The 17,612-nt window shown below is 37.2% G+C and overlaps 1 protein-coding gene across 1 annotated transcript; it reads left to right on the top strand.

Annotated features, from left to right (window-relative positions):
* The first annotated feature begins 531 nt into the window (after window positions 1–531).
* LOC136116257 (uncharacterized) lies at window positions 532–9,411 on the top strand. Its single transcript, XM_065862458.2, has 4 exons — window positions 532–765; window positions 2,957–3,304; window positions 4,636–4,739; window positions 8,150–9,411. Exons 1-4 carry the CDS (start codon window positions 717–719, stop codon window positions 8,327–8,329), a joined length of 681 nt encoding a protein of 226 aa, XP_065718530.1. The 5' UTR covers window positions 532–716; the 3' UTR covers window positions 8,330–9,411.
* The last annotated feature ends 8,201 nt before the right edge of the window (window positions 9,412–17,612 follow it).

Here is a 17,612-nt window from a genome sequence, read left to right as displayed (position 1 = left end):
AAGTTATCTAAACTAATGGCCTTCTCTAAACTTAGAAGGTATATATTACAAGGGTAACTACATTGCCCTCTTCACCATGTTATAGTTTTTGGCAGCTAATATTCATGTATCCTGGACTACAGGACGATAATTGGGCATTCAGTATCATTTCAGCAAAAAGAAATACTGTTTATTGTGAACAATTCCTGAGGTACATTTGATTTGTCTAGTTGGACTAATACTAGATAAAGTAATTTTCATCCATGTGGTTTTTAAGGCACAAACAGAACTTTGAGCAAGAGCATCAGAGTCGGGTGTCATTACAAACTTTCCTGTATACATTCTAACCACTGCTCCCAAGCTTCTTTTTTTCTTTTTTTATTTTTATTTTTATTTTTCTTTCTTAGACAGCTTTGAGATTTGCCATCCAAAAGAGATTTGCCATCGTCCTCCCAGTCACCTGAAGAAAATGTTCAGAATGGAAAAACAGTCCCAGTGGGGTACAATTCGAAACTATGATATTAGAAGCTACGTTGTTGCAATGTCCAGGATGTGTGATGGTAGAAAGGGAAATAGTTACAGTGAACGAAACCACAAGAACCTCCCCTTAGAAACAAGGTTAAAAACATGTTTTTAGGAGAGCTTCAATTTACTTTTCAACTGCTTTCTGAAAGCTTTCGTATCACTAATTTTGGCTGAGACTTTAGAAACTCTGCATTAGCAACCTCAGTAAAACAATGTGGCTTGGTATATCAGTTATGATATCATACTTTGTTCACCCTGCAGGTAAGAACAGGATTTTTAAATTTTTATTATTTTTTTTAATGTATTTTACTCCATAATTCTCTAAACCCTAAGTGATCAAGGAAGGCAGTGATAATTTTTAATCAAGGAAGAAGGTGTAGGTTGTTCAGTTGTACTTTGTAAAGTCTAGAAGCTACTGTTTTATGGAAGAAAAATGAGGAAAAAAAGTATAAAAGTACTTAAGAGACTAGACAGAAATTAAAATTACATCCGACTGAAAAAGGAGAAAAATATGGGTACATTTTTGCAGGTAATGTTAGGAATCTGTGCAGATATTTTTTTATATATAGGACAACTGGACAACATATTAAGTTCCTGGTTGTGTGTTGTTGCTCTTGTTGTTTTGGTTTTGTTTGCTTATTGTATTTTGTTCTGTTTTTCCTTTTAGCTGTTCAGAGCACAGTAATAGATTTACTTCAGGCATGCTCTCAGTCATTTTGTTCATTGTTATCTATAGATGTGCAAGAATTTTATCTCAAAATACCCATCATTTACCGATTCATCATCCTTCTGCATTAACTGTATACAGTTAGTTTATGTGCACATAGTAACCATACAAGGTTTTACTTGAAAAATAGTAATAAAAAAATACCCAAAGGTTCTGGGATGTTATATTAGGAACTTTCAAAGATAAAAAATCCTGGAAATTGATGATTGTTTTGAGATTGCATCAGAAATATTCCAAGCAGTGAATCTGAGTAAATTTGGATAGTACTTATATTTAGTTTAATAAGCATAGATTTTTTTCTTAGTGTATTCATTACAGTTCTTTTTATTTCATTTTTAATATTTACTTTGTTTAGCTGTAATTGCTTACCTTGTTTTCCAGTATTCTTGCCTATAACAAGGGGCATGCAAATATTTAATTAACGATGTAATGAAATAATAGGATAAAATCAATGGAGTATTTACATTACTTTTAATTATGGTAATAATGATCTTTAGTTTCTTTTTGTCTAATCCCATTTTAACACAATCCTGTCTTGTTTTGTGATATTGACCTCTAGGACAATCATAACTTCCATTTTCCCCCAGATCTCCAAATTCACAGCATGGAAAGAGGTTTTTCATATTTTTTCATTAATTTATTATTGATATCTGTGCTATTGACAATATGTATCTCCTGGTATAACTTCTTTAACAATACTATGTGCACATACACAGCAATTGTGAAGAGCATTTCAGTTTTGCATCTTGGTTAAAATGAAGGTATTTTCAGAGCTTTTTCAGTAAACTGTTGTCAAAATGAGTGTTAATATCATCCTTAATTTTCACATAAACTTTACTCTGCCAAATGACTATCAAGTCATTGTTAATTGTGTAAATGATATAGCTAATAAACCATTACAAACACAGTCAAATTTGAGCCAGAAACTATTGTATACATAGGAAATATATTTTTAGATGAAGTGCAGACACTTGCAGAACAAAATTTTAAGTTTGTAAAAGTATGTGTATTTTTTCTAGAACTTTTTGCAAGTTGAAAATAGTGTCTGAAATTTTCCAGAGTAAAGCTTTTTTTATGAAACCATCCCAAAGGTTTAAGAATAATAGGAACTGTAGACACATTTAATCTAGTCTTCTGCTCTGTTTGCAACTCCTGCTTTGTCACCTCCTGGGCTTGCATTTCTTATACCCTACATGTAATTTATTTGGTACATGTTCTTTAGGCAAAGTAAATGACTGTCTTTCTAACTCTGTTTTGAATACTGACTGCATGGTTTGTTTCTCAGAAGGCTGTTGCAAAACTGGTTTTTGCCTCACTCGAGTGTACCTTTCACTACACTCACCTGTAGCTGTGGCTTTCTGTACATCCAGATATGGTCTATGTCCACATAGGGGTAATTGTTTTAAACTAAATGAGGGAAGATTCTGGCTAGACATGAGGAAGAAATTTTTTACAACGATGTTGGTGAAACATCAGCACAAGTTGCCAGAGAGATGGTAGATGCCCCATCTCTGGAGACATTCCAGGCCAGGCTGGACAGGGCCCTGAGCAACCTGATCTAGTTGAAGACGTCCCTGCTCATTGCAGGAGGAGTTGGACTAGATGACATTTGAAGGTCCTTTCCAACTCAAACTATTCTACGATTCTATGATTCAGCTGGCCAAGAACCCTGCCCAAGAGCACATACCTCTCTTTCTTTGCCTGTCTTTTATTTTCACCTTACAGCCAGTAGCGGGTCAGAGCTTTCAGTCATGCAATACCCTGAGGATACCAGCGTGCTCCTCAACTCCACAGTGTGGATGCTATGTGTATTTGAGTACCCTGGTGAGGAGAACGAGGAACCAGTCGTGTACTGGAGGAAGGGTCCCAACTGCCACAACCAGAAGAGCCTCCAGTCGAGCCATGGCATGGGCAGGCCACAGGTACACATTACAAAGAACACCCTCAAGGGATTCTCCATCTTAAAACTGAGCAACGTTGACCAGAATGCCAGTAACTCCTATTTCTGCGATGTGATGCTAACGCAGAAAATCCAGGGCAAACGTGGAAACGGTACCAAGCTGACGGTGCATGGTAAGTAGCATTCAGGAGTGACAGAAACAGACTTGATATGTGCAGAGTGAATTCAACTTTCCTTCAGCCTTACCTCACTGCCTTCTCTCCCACCACTTGCCTCTGCTGGAAGAAGGGTGGGAAAAAGCAGACTACAGTTGTGTGAGGAGGGGAGAGAGGGCACACCTCTTGTTTGAACTATTCATACAGTTGGACACAGACACTTCTCAAGTACAGACTTTTCTTTGGATCTAAACCAGTTCACTGTGCAGTAGAACAGTGACTTTATTTTATAGAATACTAAATATTTTATATATTAAAATATATATAATCCATTAATATGACATAAATATTTATTTTAAATATGTTTTCTTAGTCACCTCCACAAACACTTGCTGAGTCCCCTCCCCCCACCAACAAAAAAAACCACAAAAAACCAACAAAACATTGATATGATCTCATTATCATTTTAATAATTTTCTTCAGACTTTATAAGCCAATTGGCTTTTTTGAAATACGCAGTTTGTGCTTTCTCTTCCAGCTACTGAAAAATGAACAGTAAATTCACACAGCAGTGTGAATGGTTTTAGAAATAGCTTACCTGAAAGTAGTGGTGACTGGAAGTTTCTTCCTTTGTTTGTAAAATATTTTCATTTTCTAACTCTTCCCCTATCCTCTAATTATGAATCCAACTTCCATGCTGGGGATGTGATCTCAGTGACAGAAATACACTATTTCAGATGAGCCAAGTTTTCTCTGTGTGGACTTCCCAGACAAATCTGACTTTCCAGCTCAAAGTGTCTCCCTCATTCTAGATTTCACATTATGTTTAACAATCATTGAATGTAATTCTTCTGAGTCTCAAAACAAACACAGCAACCAATGAAATTCTTTTGAGTATCGCACCATAAGCATATGTTTGGTTCAGGATTTTTTTTGTTGGTCATTTTTTTTGGTCTGTTTTTTTTTTTTTTTTTCTTTTTTTGTCAGACTTAGTAGGATAATTGTCATTCAGAATGGCTTCTTCATCATTAACTAAGCATGTGCTCCACAAAAAAGGGTTTCTTTCCGACAACTCACTTCTAGTAAACTGAGAACATTGTTTACTTTCCATTGCATAGGTAGCTTACAACAGGTTCAAAAATCTCATATCTGAGGTAAAGAGAAAACAGCAGTTCTCATACGAGAAGCTCAACCTTTTAACCTGAAAAAACAGTCAAAGAAAATGTGATAAAAATAAAGACAAGTGTTCTACCTGATCAATCCTCACGAATCCTTCAAATTAAACTTTATCAGAAAACCAACTTTTTTTTTCTTTTTCAAATCCGTATTTTTCTTTCTCTTTGTTTCAGATTTCGAATGCAAAGACTGTATAAGATCAGATAAGACCTGGTGGGGTTGGTTCCTTCTTCTTGGATACACCATCTTTGTCACTACAGTTATCATAGCTTTTGGTGTAAGTAATAACTTAAAAAATAAATACTACAAACCTAAAGAAGGGTGGCATCTTCTGATGGAAAGAAATAATAAGCAGATTAGCCTGAATATGCACCTCTGATAAAGTAAAAAGTCATTCTGTTTTCTCTTAACTAAAGTGTTAGAGGTATAACCCCCTGCTTGTGCCTGCCTGTGCTTGTTTGAGGGCATAGGCATGAAAAAAAAAAAAAAAAAAACCTAAGGAAGCTGTGACATACAGAGACATTATATATATATATATACACACATAGGTGGGTGTTTTTTTTCCTTTCTGAGCTTGCTCACAACTGTGAAGCTATTTTCTGTGTTGCTGGTTGATCTTTTTACTTTTACCTGGGAACAAAAGAGAATGGGAAAAAAATGCCTAAATGATTAGCAGTTTGAAATACATCCTTCTTCCTCCATGTTTCTGGACTCCATCTCCTAATTTCATGAGCTCCCCTAGACACACATTAATGTCTTCTCATATTTTATGTTACTCATGTTCCAGCCAATCCACCAGTCATGCTAGGGTTTTATGCAAACTCCCACCCATTAGTTGGCGTGGGCTACTGTCTGACATTTACCTGGCTAGCAGTGCAGCACCCTGGCAACTTGAAAAACTGAAATAAATTTGCAAGAGAAAAGGAAAACAAGTGTTAGGGTACAATGTTTTCTAAGCCCAGGGTGAATTCTTATGTTTCCCATGATATTTTTAAAATCCTCTCCTCTTTCCTAGTTGTGGCTATGTTCCCCACTTCAGGAAAGACATTATAACAATTTTAACCAGTAATTTTTTACAGAACCAAAACATAAAACCAGCTAATAGTGAATATCTCTAATCCTACTTGGTAATATCCTTCATGTAAATGAAACCATTTGAAAGGAAATAAACCTGAGCTATGCCATAATTTGATGCAAATGAGCATGTCAGTCTTTGAAGACACAGATGGCACTACACTTGTGCCTAACCCTCAACAGTACAACGTGTTATACTTATGTTTATAAGGTCCATACTTGCAAGTGTAGTTCAAATGTTATAATTTATAGAAGACCTAAAATATTCCTTGTGCTTCAAACAATGTCCCTTCTCAAAACAACTGTCGCAGATTAAAAGTTAACAAACAGTCTAAATTGGACTAAGAGGTAATAGACAAAAAACCTAACTTGCTCAGAGGAAGAAAACTTTGCTCTTAAGGAATCAACATGGTTTTAAATCAGTAGCTATTTTAAATCCAGAAAGACAGAGATTTTCTAGGTAGCAAAGTCCTGACTGAATGTCAGGATTTACGTCACCTTGTCTTCTCTTTCTCAGCTTGTACAGTTTAAAGTGGCTACTTCACTGTCACAGAACCTGGCACAGTGGCAACAGCTCTCTCTACTCTCTCACTGCACAGCCAAGAACTTCATTATTATTATATAAGACTCAGTATGAGTGACATAAATTAAAAGACTGACAAAGAAATTTATGGTATCTGATTGCCCTTCTAGGTCAAGTAAGGTTTGGGTTTTGTTTTCTTACCAACCAGTTGGTAAGTACTGTTATCTCAAAGCCACATCAAAACCAGAATTGTTCACACAGTAGGAGACAAAGTAAGCATATTTAAGGAGACAGTAAACTCATGCCAGAGAGAGACAGTAACAGTCAAACTTGTTAAAATACAATAGCAGCAGAAGCCTTCCAGAAGCCATTTCACATCTGAATATAAAAAGTGAGCCAACCTATTCTCTCCTAAAATGAGTCACTGTGAGCACAACTAGCAAGCAGTAGGAAACTCTGCTTGGGTCTGGCTGGGATGCAGCCTCCATAGGGTTGTGTTTTGGATTTGTAGTTAAAACAGTGTTGATATCATATCAGTGTTTTGGCCAAACCGTGGCTGAATGGCCTTTCTCTTCTCATTCTGCTGCCTCAGTGAGTAGACTGGGGTGGACAAGAAACTGGGAGGGGATACAGTCAGGATAGCTGACCCCAACTGACCAAAGGGATGTCCCATACCATATAATGTCACATTCAGCAATAGAAGCTGGGGTGGGAGAAGAAGAAAGGAGGTTTTTTGCTTCCGAGGTGACCATTGCTCAGAGGCTGGCTGGGCATTGGTCCACCAGGTAGAAGTGATGAGTGATTTCTTCTGCATCACTTGTTTTTTTGTTGTCTTCTTTGGTTTCTTTTTTTCCTCTTTCTCCTTCACCTGATAAATTGTCTCTATCTTGACCCATGAGGTTTTTCACTATTGTTTCTTCATCTTCTCCCCCAAGTCCCACTGGGGATGGGAGAGTGGGCAACTGAGGGAGTAGCTGTGTGTGCTCAGCTGCTGGCGGAGGTCAACGCACCACACAGACTGACAGTGAAATTTATAAAGTTAGGAAGTTTATAACTTTTAAAGGTCATTTTTTTACTAAATGACAAATGTTTCCTGTCATGAAAATGTACATTGTGTCAAAATTGGACCGTAAACTAATGAAAGTGGGACTAGATGACTCAAAGGCCCTTTGGCCCTTACAGGCCACTGCTTAAATCGAGCGTGTCACGGCTGGTTATGTCCTTTAGGGAGCTTCTGTATGGAACTGTTAACCTCGAGGTCTGACCTGCTTTTTCTGATTCTGAAAGTCCTCTCAGCTGTTCCCTTGCTTCTTACTGCTGCCAAACTTTTCCTGTGCTTCCAAGTCCAGAGTAGGGCAGAGCAACACCAATGACATCTGTATGACAGTTTTGTCTGGTTTATGGAGAAACTATTACAGCGGTCACTCGGGGATTCTCCCCAAAACATCCATCACATCCACTCTTCAAAAAACGTGTTTGTGCTACCTAAGTATAAAGAGTGAATCAAAATGTTTGTCCCCGCATTCCCACACACTATTTCTTCTAAAGTAACAGCACACATACATCTTCAAAGATAGCATTGGGAATTACAGAAGTTTTAAATGGAATCACTGTTACACAGTCAGATGCTTTCTGCTTATTTCTTGAGTATTATATGACACAACCTTCAAAGGCTTGGAATTCAGTATATAAAATCTAATTCACTAAAATAGTTCTTACTCTTATTTTAAACCAAAATGTACCATAAGTTTTCTGCTGTATCATAATAGCCCATATCTGGCCATATTCCACTTAAGTTAGAACCAGAAAAGCTATAAAACAAGAACTACATAGGTATTAGCACCTTACCTTACATATCACTAACATTTATTATTATTAAGAATAATAATAATGAATAGTCTGTCAGTTCATGAAGGTGTAGTTAAAATCAGTATTTTCACATTTCATTTTCACTGTGATATACATTAAAAAAAAATCAGAATGAATGTTGGATTGCTGTCTCAGTTAGGGATATGTTCTCTAAAAAGATGGGGTATTTATTTAAAATGTGTTTACTGCTTAACAATATATTTTGTGGAATATTGTAACAGATTTACCAGTGCTGTAAAAAGTGCAAGAATGAGACAAGAAATACAAACAGCAGTACTACTGTGCCAAGTGAATGGACTTATGACCAGCCATCCAGACCAGTTATAAATGAGTTTAATCAAGAATACGAAGATATGTCACTAATAAGAACTTTCAGTGACATTGGAAGGAAAATGACATGAAAAACAAGGCGCATGCGGTTGTAACTAAGTTATGAGCATGAGTGATGGTTGGGGGGGAGGGCTTGTGGGGTTGTTGTTGGTTGTTTTTGTTTGGTTGGTGGTTTTGGTTTTTTACTTCAAACACAAGGACACAGTTGGAATTTTGTTTTTACCCAGGTTAAGACAGCCTCTTTCCTTTACAAATGCAGTTCTGTAATACCATATCTATCTACTGTAATGACAGATTTAAAGAGTTTGTCAGAGAGGAATTATTCACATTCTCCCAGTGTACTGTCTGACCTTATTTCTAAACATATCCCCCATGTTTACAAATCCCTGCAGCTTCCTCCACTCTTAGCTATTTAGCCAGCTATGCCACTCACATAATGCATATTAAGTACATCCATCTCCTAACAGAATGAAAATACTTAATGTGTTTTTGAAAGTTGTAACTTATATGTTTTCTGAAGAAAAAATAATTACTAAAATAATCTATATAGCCTATCTACATGTCAGGATTTAATTTTACTGCTGTAGGGCTTATCCTTTATGTGCCATATCTAAGATTGTAGCATAAAATGTTTGGATTTAAAAAGTGTCTTTTAAACTTGTTTTAAAATGCTTAGAATCATTATGGAATCTATGTAAATAGCAACAATAGAAATAAGCTGCACAGAAAGAGCTTATCATAATTTGCATAATAATTAAGTACTTGAGGAAATGCTGCTTTGGTATAGTTACGTATGTGTGATTTGAAGGAAATTAATAGTTTGACAGAGGATTTAAATTGTTGAATTTTTTCTTTCCCCAGTCAAATATTGCAAGCTGAATATCATGTTTCAAACTTGCTTATCACTGCTAATGTATTATGTAAAAGGAAACAGTTCACAGAATAAAATGACAGAGATCACAGCCTTATACATTAATTGTGCAGTAGTTATGAAAAGTAACTTAACTCTGTTCACTTAAAAGGGGACAGTAAGTCATATAGTTGACATTCTGGGCTGGACATTATGAAGTGGATACATACTGCTAGATGGATTCGGCTTCAACTTCATCACTAGCCTCTTCTAAAATGTTTCCTTATTCCATCAGTAAAGATGGCAAACAAAATAATTTTAATTTAATAAATTGATCTGGACATTTGATCCCTTTTGGTGAAAGTGCTGGCTAATACACTTAGAAAAAGTGAAACATGACTTCCAGAGGAATACATACACTGTGCTTGAGCATTTGAAGAGGACAATCATAAAGGTTATTTTTTTTTTATTTGGACATTTTTAAATTATTTTTTTAATTTGGATTTTTTTTTTTTTTTAATTTAAACAACAGCCTTCCCTCCTCCTCTATCTAAACTGAGAACTGACTGGATCTGCAGTCATACATATTTAGGTTTCCAAAGTCAGTAAATCAAATTCTAATTGTGGATGTAAATATGTAACTTATTTCTTTTCCAGTGAAACTACCTCTTCAGAAGCACTTCAGATTTCCTATTTTAAGAATCTTAGAAGTATTCTCCTTTTTGCATATATGTCTAACTCTTCATTTCAAAGTTAAAATTATACAATGGATTAAACACTAAGGGGTTAAATACATGGAATGTTTATACATTTAACACAGAGCTTTAGAAGAGAGAGAAATAGCCATCCCATCCTCTAAAATGTGTGGTGTGAAGTCCATCAAAGTCAAAGATCTGTGAAGAGAAGAACTGAAGGCAGCAGTCACTGAACCAAAGTCACCTTCAAGTACAAGAAACACTACAAGGTCTATGCATTCAGTGAAATCTTCCAGCTCTGGCATTTTGGAAAAAAATGACAAGAATTCATTCCTAGTCTAACAGACATAGGTAGAAGGCACACTTAAAAAGCATCTCATTCAGATAACTCATATACTCAAATGGGGCCACTTTCTTTACACTTTATAACACTGCCTGCACTTCAGGTCAATGGCCTCTTGAACAGCTGAGCTATTTTCTACATAATGTTTCCAAAGAAGTTGGACATAAACTTCCAGTCTGAAAGGTTAAATATTCAGGAAGTTCTGGGGGATGGAAGATAAATAATAGGTAATGCATTTCATCATCTAACATCAAAAGTACAATGATAGTAAAAAGACATTATTTGTTATGTTGCAGTCCGCAAGGTCATGGATTTTTATGGCAGCTTAGTACAGAATGAAACACCTTGACTGAATTCAGAATGAGTTTTGAACACAAGCAATTCTTAATATTAGACATGTGAAATACAACTTTTTTCTATTTATACTTCTTTTTCTGAAAGTGCACAATGCAGTGTTCAGTTAATATTTATATGAAATGCTAGTCCTACAGTAAGTCGAAGAATCACAGAGCCACCGATTAGAGGAGGCCTCTGAAGACCATGTTTTCTAATCCCCCTACTCGAGCAGGGTAGGATAGAGCTGGTTGCGCAGGGCCATGTCCAGATGACTTCTGAATATCCACGAGGAAGAAGACTATAAAGCATCTCTGGGCAACCTGTGCGTGGTCATTCTCACAGTAAAATGTTTCCTGATGTTCAGATGAACCCTCCTGAGTTTCAGTTTGGGCCCATTCCCTCTGGTCTTGCCACTGGGCACTGCTGAAAAGAACGAGGCTCTGTTTCCTATGTTCCTTCCTATCAGGTATTTAAAAAAACTGATAAGATCTTCCTGAGCCTTCTCATCTCCAGGTTACACAGACCCAGATCTCTCAGCCTCTCATACATCAGATGCTCCAGTGCTTAATCATCCTTGTGGGCCTGCAGTGGACTTATTCTAATAAGTCCATAACTTTCTCATACTGGGAAACCCAGAACTGAACCCAGCACTCCAGATGTGGTCAAAGTATCACCATCTTTGAACTACTGACAATGCTTGCAGGAGAGGATGTTGTTGGCTGCTTTTGCCATGAAGGCACATTGTTGGCTCACAGTCTGTTTTTTTTTTTTTTTTTTTTTTCTTTTGTCCCCAATACCCACAGGCTCCTCTGTGTAAAGCAGATGCAGGATTTTGTATGTCCCTTTGTTGAACTTGATGATATTCTCTGGTTTGTCCAGGTCCCTCTGGACCATGTGTTTACCTTCAGTTCCAAATGACTCAAAACAAGAGTCTCAAGTTTATGACTTAATAGATGAAGGACAGAGTCTTAGCCCATCTGGGAACTGCAGACAGAACCCTTGCTAATTTTAGCAGGAGAGAAGTTTACCTTCAAATCATTTGAATATATGTTCTGACAGGAAACATGTAGACAAGCTAAAGGAAAAAAGTAACTGAAATAGTCATTTCCAAATATTTCGTCTGGTATTAAGGATTATTAAATATATACTCAGCTAGGAGTTTGACAGGAATTACAGATTTCAATATGTATTGTGTATACATTTAGAGTGTGGAAAACTGATCTGAAAACACTTCATAGAATTTTTGGACCCCAGAAAAATGTACATAATAATAGCATGCATGCCATACAGGTCTTGGTTCTACAGAGGGAAAAGAGTTCGGAAAAAGGACTGAAATTGATGGTCTTATGAATGGGATGGGAGAAAGGGGGATGGGTATTGAAGTTCATGTGAAGAACTTAACTTGAAGGAATGAAGTACCAGCCTAGGCATCAGACATCCATAGAGTGCCTACAACTGGGTGATGAGCATTACTGCTTAGCCTTGTAGTCCCAGCCAATTATAATTTGTATTAACTAATAAAATAATTGTTGCATACTTATAGTGATCTTCATTTCTAGGTGATCAAAGGTTTGAAGGTGAGACCAGAGTTCAGAGTCATTTTAGGAAAACAAGAGCTTTTAGAAAAGGCAGAATTACTCCAGAATATCCTAGACAGGGCACTGATGTGTTCAGATAGAAATTAATTGCATTTTTCAAAAATGGAAAATTATTAAATTCAAGAATGCAAGCATTCATAGAATGCAACATCCCAGTCACTTTACAGTTTCCAGGCAAGAATGAGTTCAAAGATTCTTCCATTTCAAGAATGAAAGTGATCCTCCTCAACAGGTCTACAAAGAGGTGAAGCTGTCCTGTTTGCCTCAGCAAGCAGAGAGACTGAAGTTTAAACAGAAGACTTGGTGAAAACTGCCTTTTTAGAAAGCATGCCTATACCAAAAGACTTTCTCTGCAGCATTTCCTTTTCAAACACCCACAGCATGCTACATGCACATCTTCAAGGCCTCAAGAAGATAATTATTTCATTAGAATATCACAAATGATGAAGCTACATTAGACTAGAATGAATAGCATAAAAACCAAAACCACACACAAACCAAAACAAAACAAAAAAACCCCATACAAACAAAACAACAACAAAACACCAAAGAAAAAGCCACAGTTGGATTGTTAGCTGGTCCAAGCATAACCGGGTAGGAAGTTAAAACTGTAGCTCAAGCTTCAATGCACCCAAGAAGCTGCCTGTTGGGAGTTTCATGAACTGTGACTGCAACACAACTGTACAGCAGAACGAAATCACCAAGATGATCAACTCATGAAAAATGCTCTCTTCACACCACAGATTTCCCCATAAATATCAAGGTGGTTTCCAGGGTCTTTGTCCCACCTTTATGGCACTTTAGGTCTGGTTTGGGTTCCTGGAGATGAGCACTGCTTTCTCCCTGTGAAACAAGCTCTCATGTTTGCTGCCTTCTTAGGGCAAAAGCTGAGCTGTCATCGCTAGGTGAAGTTAAGGAAACGGGGCCAGGACTAGGCTTTTTGCTGTCTGACAGAACACATACCAGTAGCTACACATGAACAGGGGTTGGAGAGAGAAAAGCAGGAGTGGGTCATCCATAACTTCTTTAAACATGAAGGATACACAGAATCACAGAATGTTAGGGATTGGAAGGGACCTCAAAAGATCATCTAGTTCAATCCCCCTGCCAGAGCAGGAGCACCTAGATAAGGTTACACAGGAATGTGTCCAGGTGGGCTTCAAATGTCTCCAGAGAAGGAGACTCCACAACCTCCCTGGGCAGCCTGTTTCAGTGCTCTGTCACCCTCACTGTGGAGAAGTTTCCTCTCATACTTCAGCGAAACCTCTTGTGTTCCAGTTAGCCCCCAGTGCCCCTTGTGTTATCATTGGTTGTCACTGAGAAGAACCTGGCTCCATCCTCCTGACACTCACTCTTTACATATTTATAAACATACTAATGGTTTAAGACAAGACTTCCATGATGCTTTGGGGTAATTCCATTATTTTTCTTTTGTAGTTGGTAGCTTCTCCAGAATTTATTTGTAGCTTAATGTGGAAAGATAGAAACTTACTGCATTCTTCTGTTCTCATACTGAAACTCCAACTTTCTAATCTCAGTAGATGCTTAGATGCAGTGTTGCATATTCTTATTAAGATTATAATTACAATGTAAGGCATGAAATCTTACACAGATGTCCAGTTCACAAATATTGAAAACAATCTTTTTAATGCTTCTCTGTCATTTCCTAGTACAGCTACAACTGCACAACTTCTCTGTCTTGTAATTACCAAAGTCTGATTGAGAAAAATGTATTTCAAATTTGCCATTACTTTGTGGCATATGAAAAAAATGGTGGTAACTGATCTGAACAGAGGAGGAATGATATCTATATACAGCTTACATTCTCAAACACGCCTGTTCTTTGGCGAAATACAAAATTATTTGAGACAAAAACCAACCAAACAAACAAACAATCAACCAACCAAAAAAAACCACCACAATCCTCACAACACTCTCTGACCTAAATCACCTAAGTCATGCGAGACACACCCCTAGAATATAACAGAATCTCAGACTAGTTTCCTAAAATCAGTAAAAATATTTCAGCATAGTAAAGAGTGTTTTAGGCAACACAGATCCTTCTATTGACCAAAAGCGAAACATACAGATGCAGTATAGGAATGAACAATTCTTAATAATCTCTGAGGATTTGTGAGCCTTGACTGCTTAAACATACCTCTGCATGTAATATTTAAATAAGATAAAATATCTTAGCATACCATTAGCATATTCTGAAGTACAAATTTATTAACATTGTGCTTTATCATAAAAATGTCCATATTTTGTTACCTTATCCTGACTTATCTTCTAGATTTGACTGTGCCTGTGCTAATGATTTTCAAAAGAATCTGTGAATTCCAAGTTTAAAAAAAAAGTTTCCCAGACAACACAGCTAGCAGAGCCAGTAATGTTTCAGCAGAAATGGAACATGGTGGTTTGGTTTTTGGTTTTGTTTTTAACAGTAAATGTGTTTTGCAATTTACTTCATTGCAGCCACTTAACAACATCATGGTACAAAATAGACACAAGCTTTACCAAGTTTCATTTCCTTCTGCCTTTTAAGATATTAATTACATATTTTTATGAACAGTTATCATAGACGCACCCCAAAGTCAGTTTTAGGTGGACAAATTCCAAAACAGACTTTATGCTAGCTAGAAAAATGTAGCAAATAAACCATCTAGAAATAAGGTTTATTAAAGTATTTAGCACTCCAACAACATAAAATACAGATTCAGACATCAGTTGAGGAGATTATTGGGGTACGAGAATGTAAGAGTAATGAGGATCCACAACATGCACTCATACTCTCACAAGCAACAAAACCAGAGGCCTCTCACTCCAGGGTACCCAGAAGAAATAATCACTTGCCCGGGTTAGGCGAGGGCTCACATTTGCCTGGGTTAGGCAAGGACTCATTCAAGGATATATCCAGTAGATAACCACTCACCACAGGAGGAGGTGAGGTGCCCTCGGTCCCAGAGAGTCTCCTCAGACGGTGTCCCACTCTAAGGGGAGGGCTCCAGTTCACAGTCCCACTGTTTCGAGATCACTCAAGGGAGATCCTGTTTTATAGTCTGGTCAGATCTGGCCATGGGCATTACAACATGGTCAAGAAGCTTCTCCGTTTCTCTGGGCACCTTCTTTGTTGGGGACCCCATCAATCGACTGAATGTCCCACCCTTCCTGCTCCCCACCTGGGTAGAGGTGAAGTCACCCTGCCCCCAGGTGGGGAGGACGTGACGGTCAGCACCACTGCAGGTGTGTACTTGGGCACAGGCACAGTGGGGCACAAAAGGTGCTAAAGAGCCATCAACTGCCCCATTGAAGGCTCCGGATCTCAGGGGGATGTGCAACTGCCACAACAGCTATTCAGCCTATTTGTGTAGCAACTCCATCAGAAAATGAAATTCTGACAAGTTCAGGTTCTGCTTTCAGCCACACGAGGACTACACCTAAACACTCTCAACAGACCAATCATCTATTTAAGAAGTACTCTTAAAATTACAAATTAATATCTTTCATTGTGGTTTCACTTGACAAAAGGGATCACTAACTGATTTTTCAACTTATTTCTTTTTTTTAGGACTATTGAAAAAGGACTCCCTACTACCTTAGGATTTTGTGCAAAATGTAAATAAGGTGGTTAGGATCCATTTTCAGCAGAACTGATTTACGACATTCTAACATAAAATTTCAGCTATTAGCCAGCATAATTAGCCAGAAAATATTCACACCAAACTGAAGAACTTGGAAAATGGTAAAAAAGCCCTGAACTACCTTCATTCAGAAAGGCTATTCAGTCCTTGAGTAATATGAGTACTGTTAATAAAAAAACAAAGTCTAAGAGGTCTGATCTTGTTAGATTTCTGTTTCTCTTTTAAATAGAAAATATTTAACCAATAAAAATGTATAAGCATAATTGACCAGTAAGACTGTACATAGAAGATATTTAAAACAGAAAAATGATTAGGTTGATAACACAAGCAGCCATATATATATATTTATGTATATATTCCAACTAGGAAAGCTGGGATAGGGTATGGATGGCATCAGTATTAATACAGAAGGTAGGTAGGAGGCTATCTAAAAGGGATCAGACTTTTTCCCATGAAACAGACTGTTCTACATAAAGCTATTTACCAGGCTTCCTACCCTGGAAGCCACCTTTGCAAACATTGCGAATGCTATGTACATGCTGCAAAATAAGAAAAAAATATTCCCCACATCCATACGGTCTCTGTTCTAGATCATTTGGGGCAACAAAAACATCACTGTTTTATCAGATATGAGAAATTAACTTAAAACTTGGGATTTTAAAATTAAAGTTCTGCGCAGTCTCAGGCAATGAAATTGTGAGTCAGTAGATACAGACCTAAACACAAAGCTGAATTTACAAAGATAAATACGTAGAAATCATGACCAATTCACACAATTATGAAGACTAAAATAGAAAGCAAATGGACTATCTTTTAATAAGGTTGTGTCTCTACTGTAAAAACACTGCTTAGAAAAAATGGGTTTTCTTTAAATTTTATATCTGATATTTGCCAGGTGATACAGTCAAGGCACTGTGGAAAGGAGAAACTAAAATGGGCGGTATTCACAAAACCCAAATGCTTAGAAGCAGCCTCGGATTCTTACATGCAACAGAGATTGTGACTGTTCCCATGATTTATGTTCTGCAAATATTTTCCGATGTTTGGGAAATAGCCCTTTTTTCAAACAAGGTATCATTTTTCACACAAATAACATGCATTTAAACACAGCTGAAAAGAATGTATTTTCTGAATGTGCTTTACTATGCTTCATTAGGACAAACTGAACAACTTGGAGAAAATTGGCTTGCATCCTTCTACTTTGTGTAGGTCATACACAACAACAACAACAAAAAAATAGTGATAACTGAAGAATCTCTGCCTTCCTATGCCTGCAGCAGTATCCACTCTGAACACCAGTGTTATAACTGAACAGATTTCTCTTCTCCTTGAACTTTTATGCTCCAACATAAAAAAAAACAAACCAAACCAACCACAAAACCAAAACCACTTTATCCTATCACAGTGAACACTTCTAAATCCTAGGTCAGGATTAACATGATTTTATTCTTCCTGAAAAATCTTATATCATCCTATCACAAATCTATGAAGCTTAATTTCTAAGCCACGTGACATTATCTGTGGCTCTTAAGGCTCAGTAAACAGAACACTGCACATGTTCCTGTGCATGACATACATACATGCTGAAAGATGTCAGAATTGTATGGACTAAAGACCAAAACAAACTCTGACTGTGTTCATGCTCAAAAGCAACATGCATCACCAGTAAATGAACTCCACATTTAATAGCCTGCTTTAAAAGCAACTGTTACAAAACTGCATCCAGATAAACAAGCTTTGTACAGGCTCACTAAATACATACAGCAGCATGCTGAGAAAGGTCACCAATTGTGCTGGTTTGACTGAAAATGGATTAATTTTCTTCGTGCAGCTACAAACCTTTCTTTTTCATAGCTAGCATGCTCATTATTTGGACTTAGTTTGAGAAGAA

This window comes from Patagioenas fasciata, chromosome 1 (assembly GCF_037038585.1).
Source record: "Patagioenas fasciata isolate bPatFas1 chromosome 1, bPatFas1.hap1, whole genome shotgun sequence".
Taxonomy (NCBI): Eukaryota; Metazoa; Chordata; class Aves; order Columbiformes; family Columbidae; genus Patagioenas; species Patagioenas fasciata.
The sequence above is the reverse complement of the archived record's forward strand: the minus strand, read 5'-3'. Positions and strand labels throughout refer to the sequence as shown.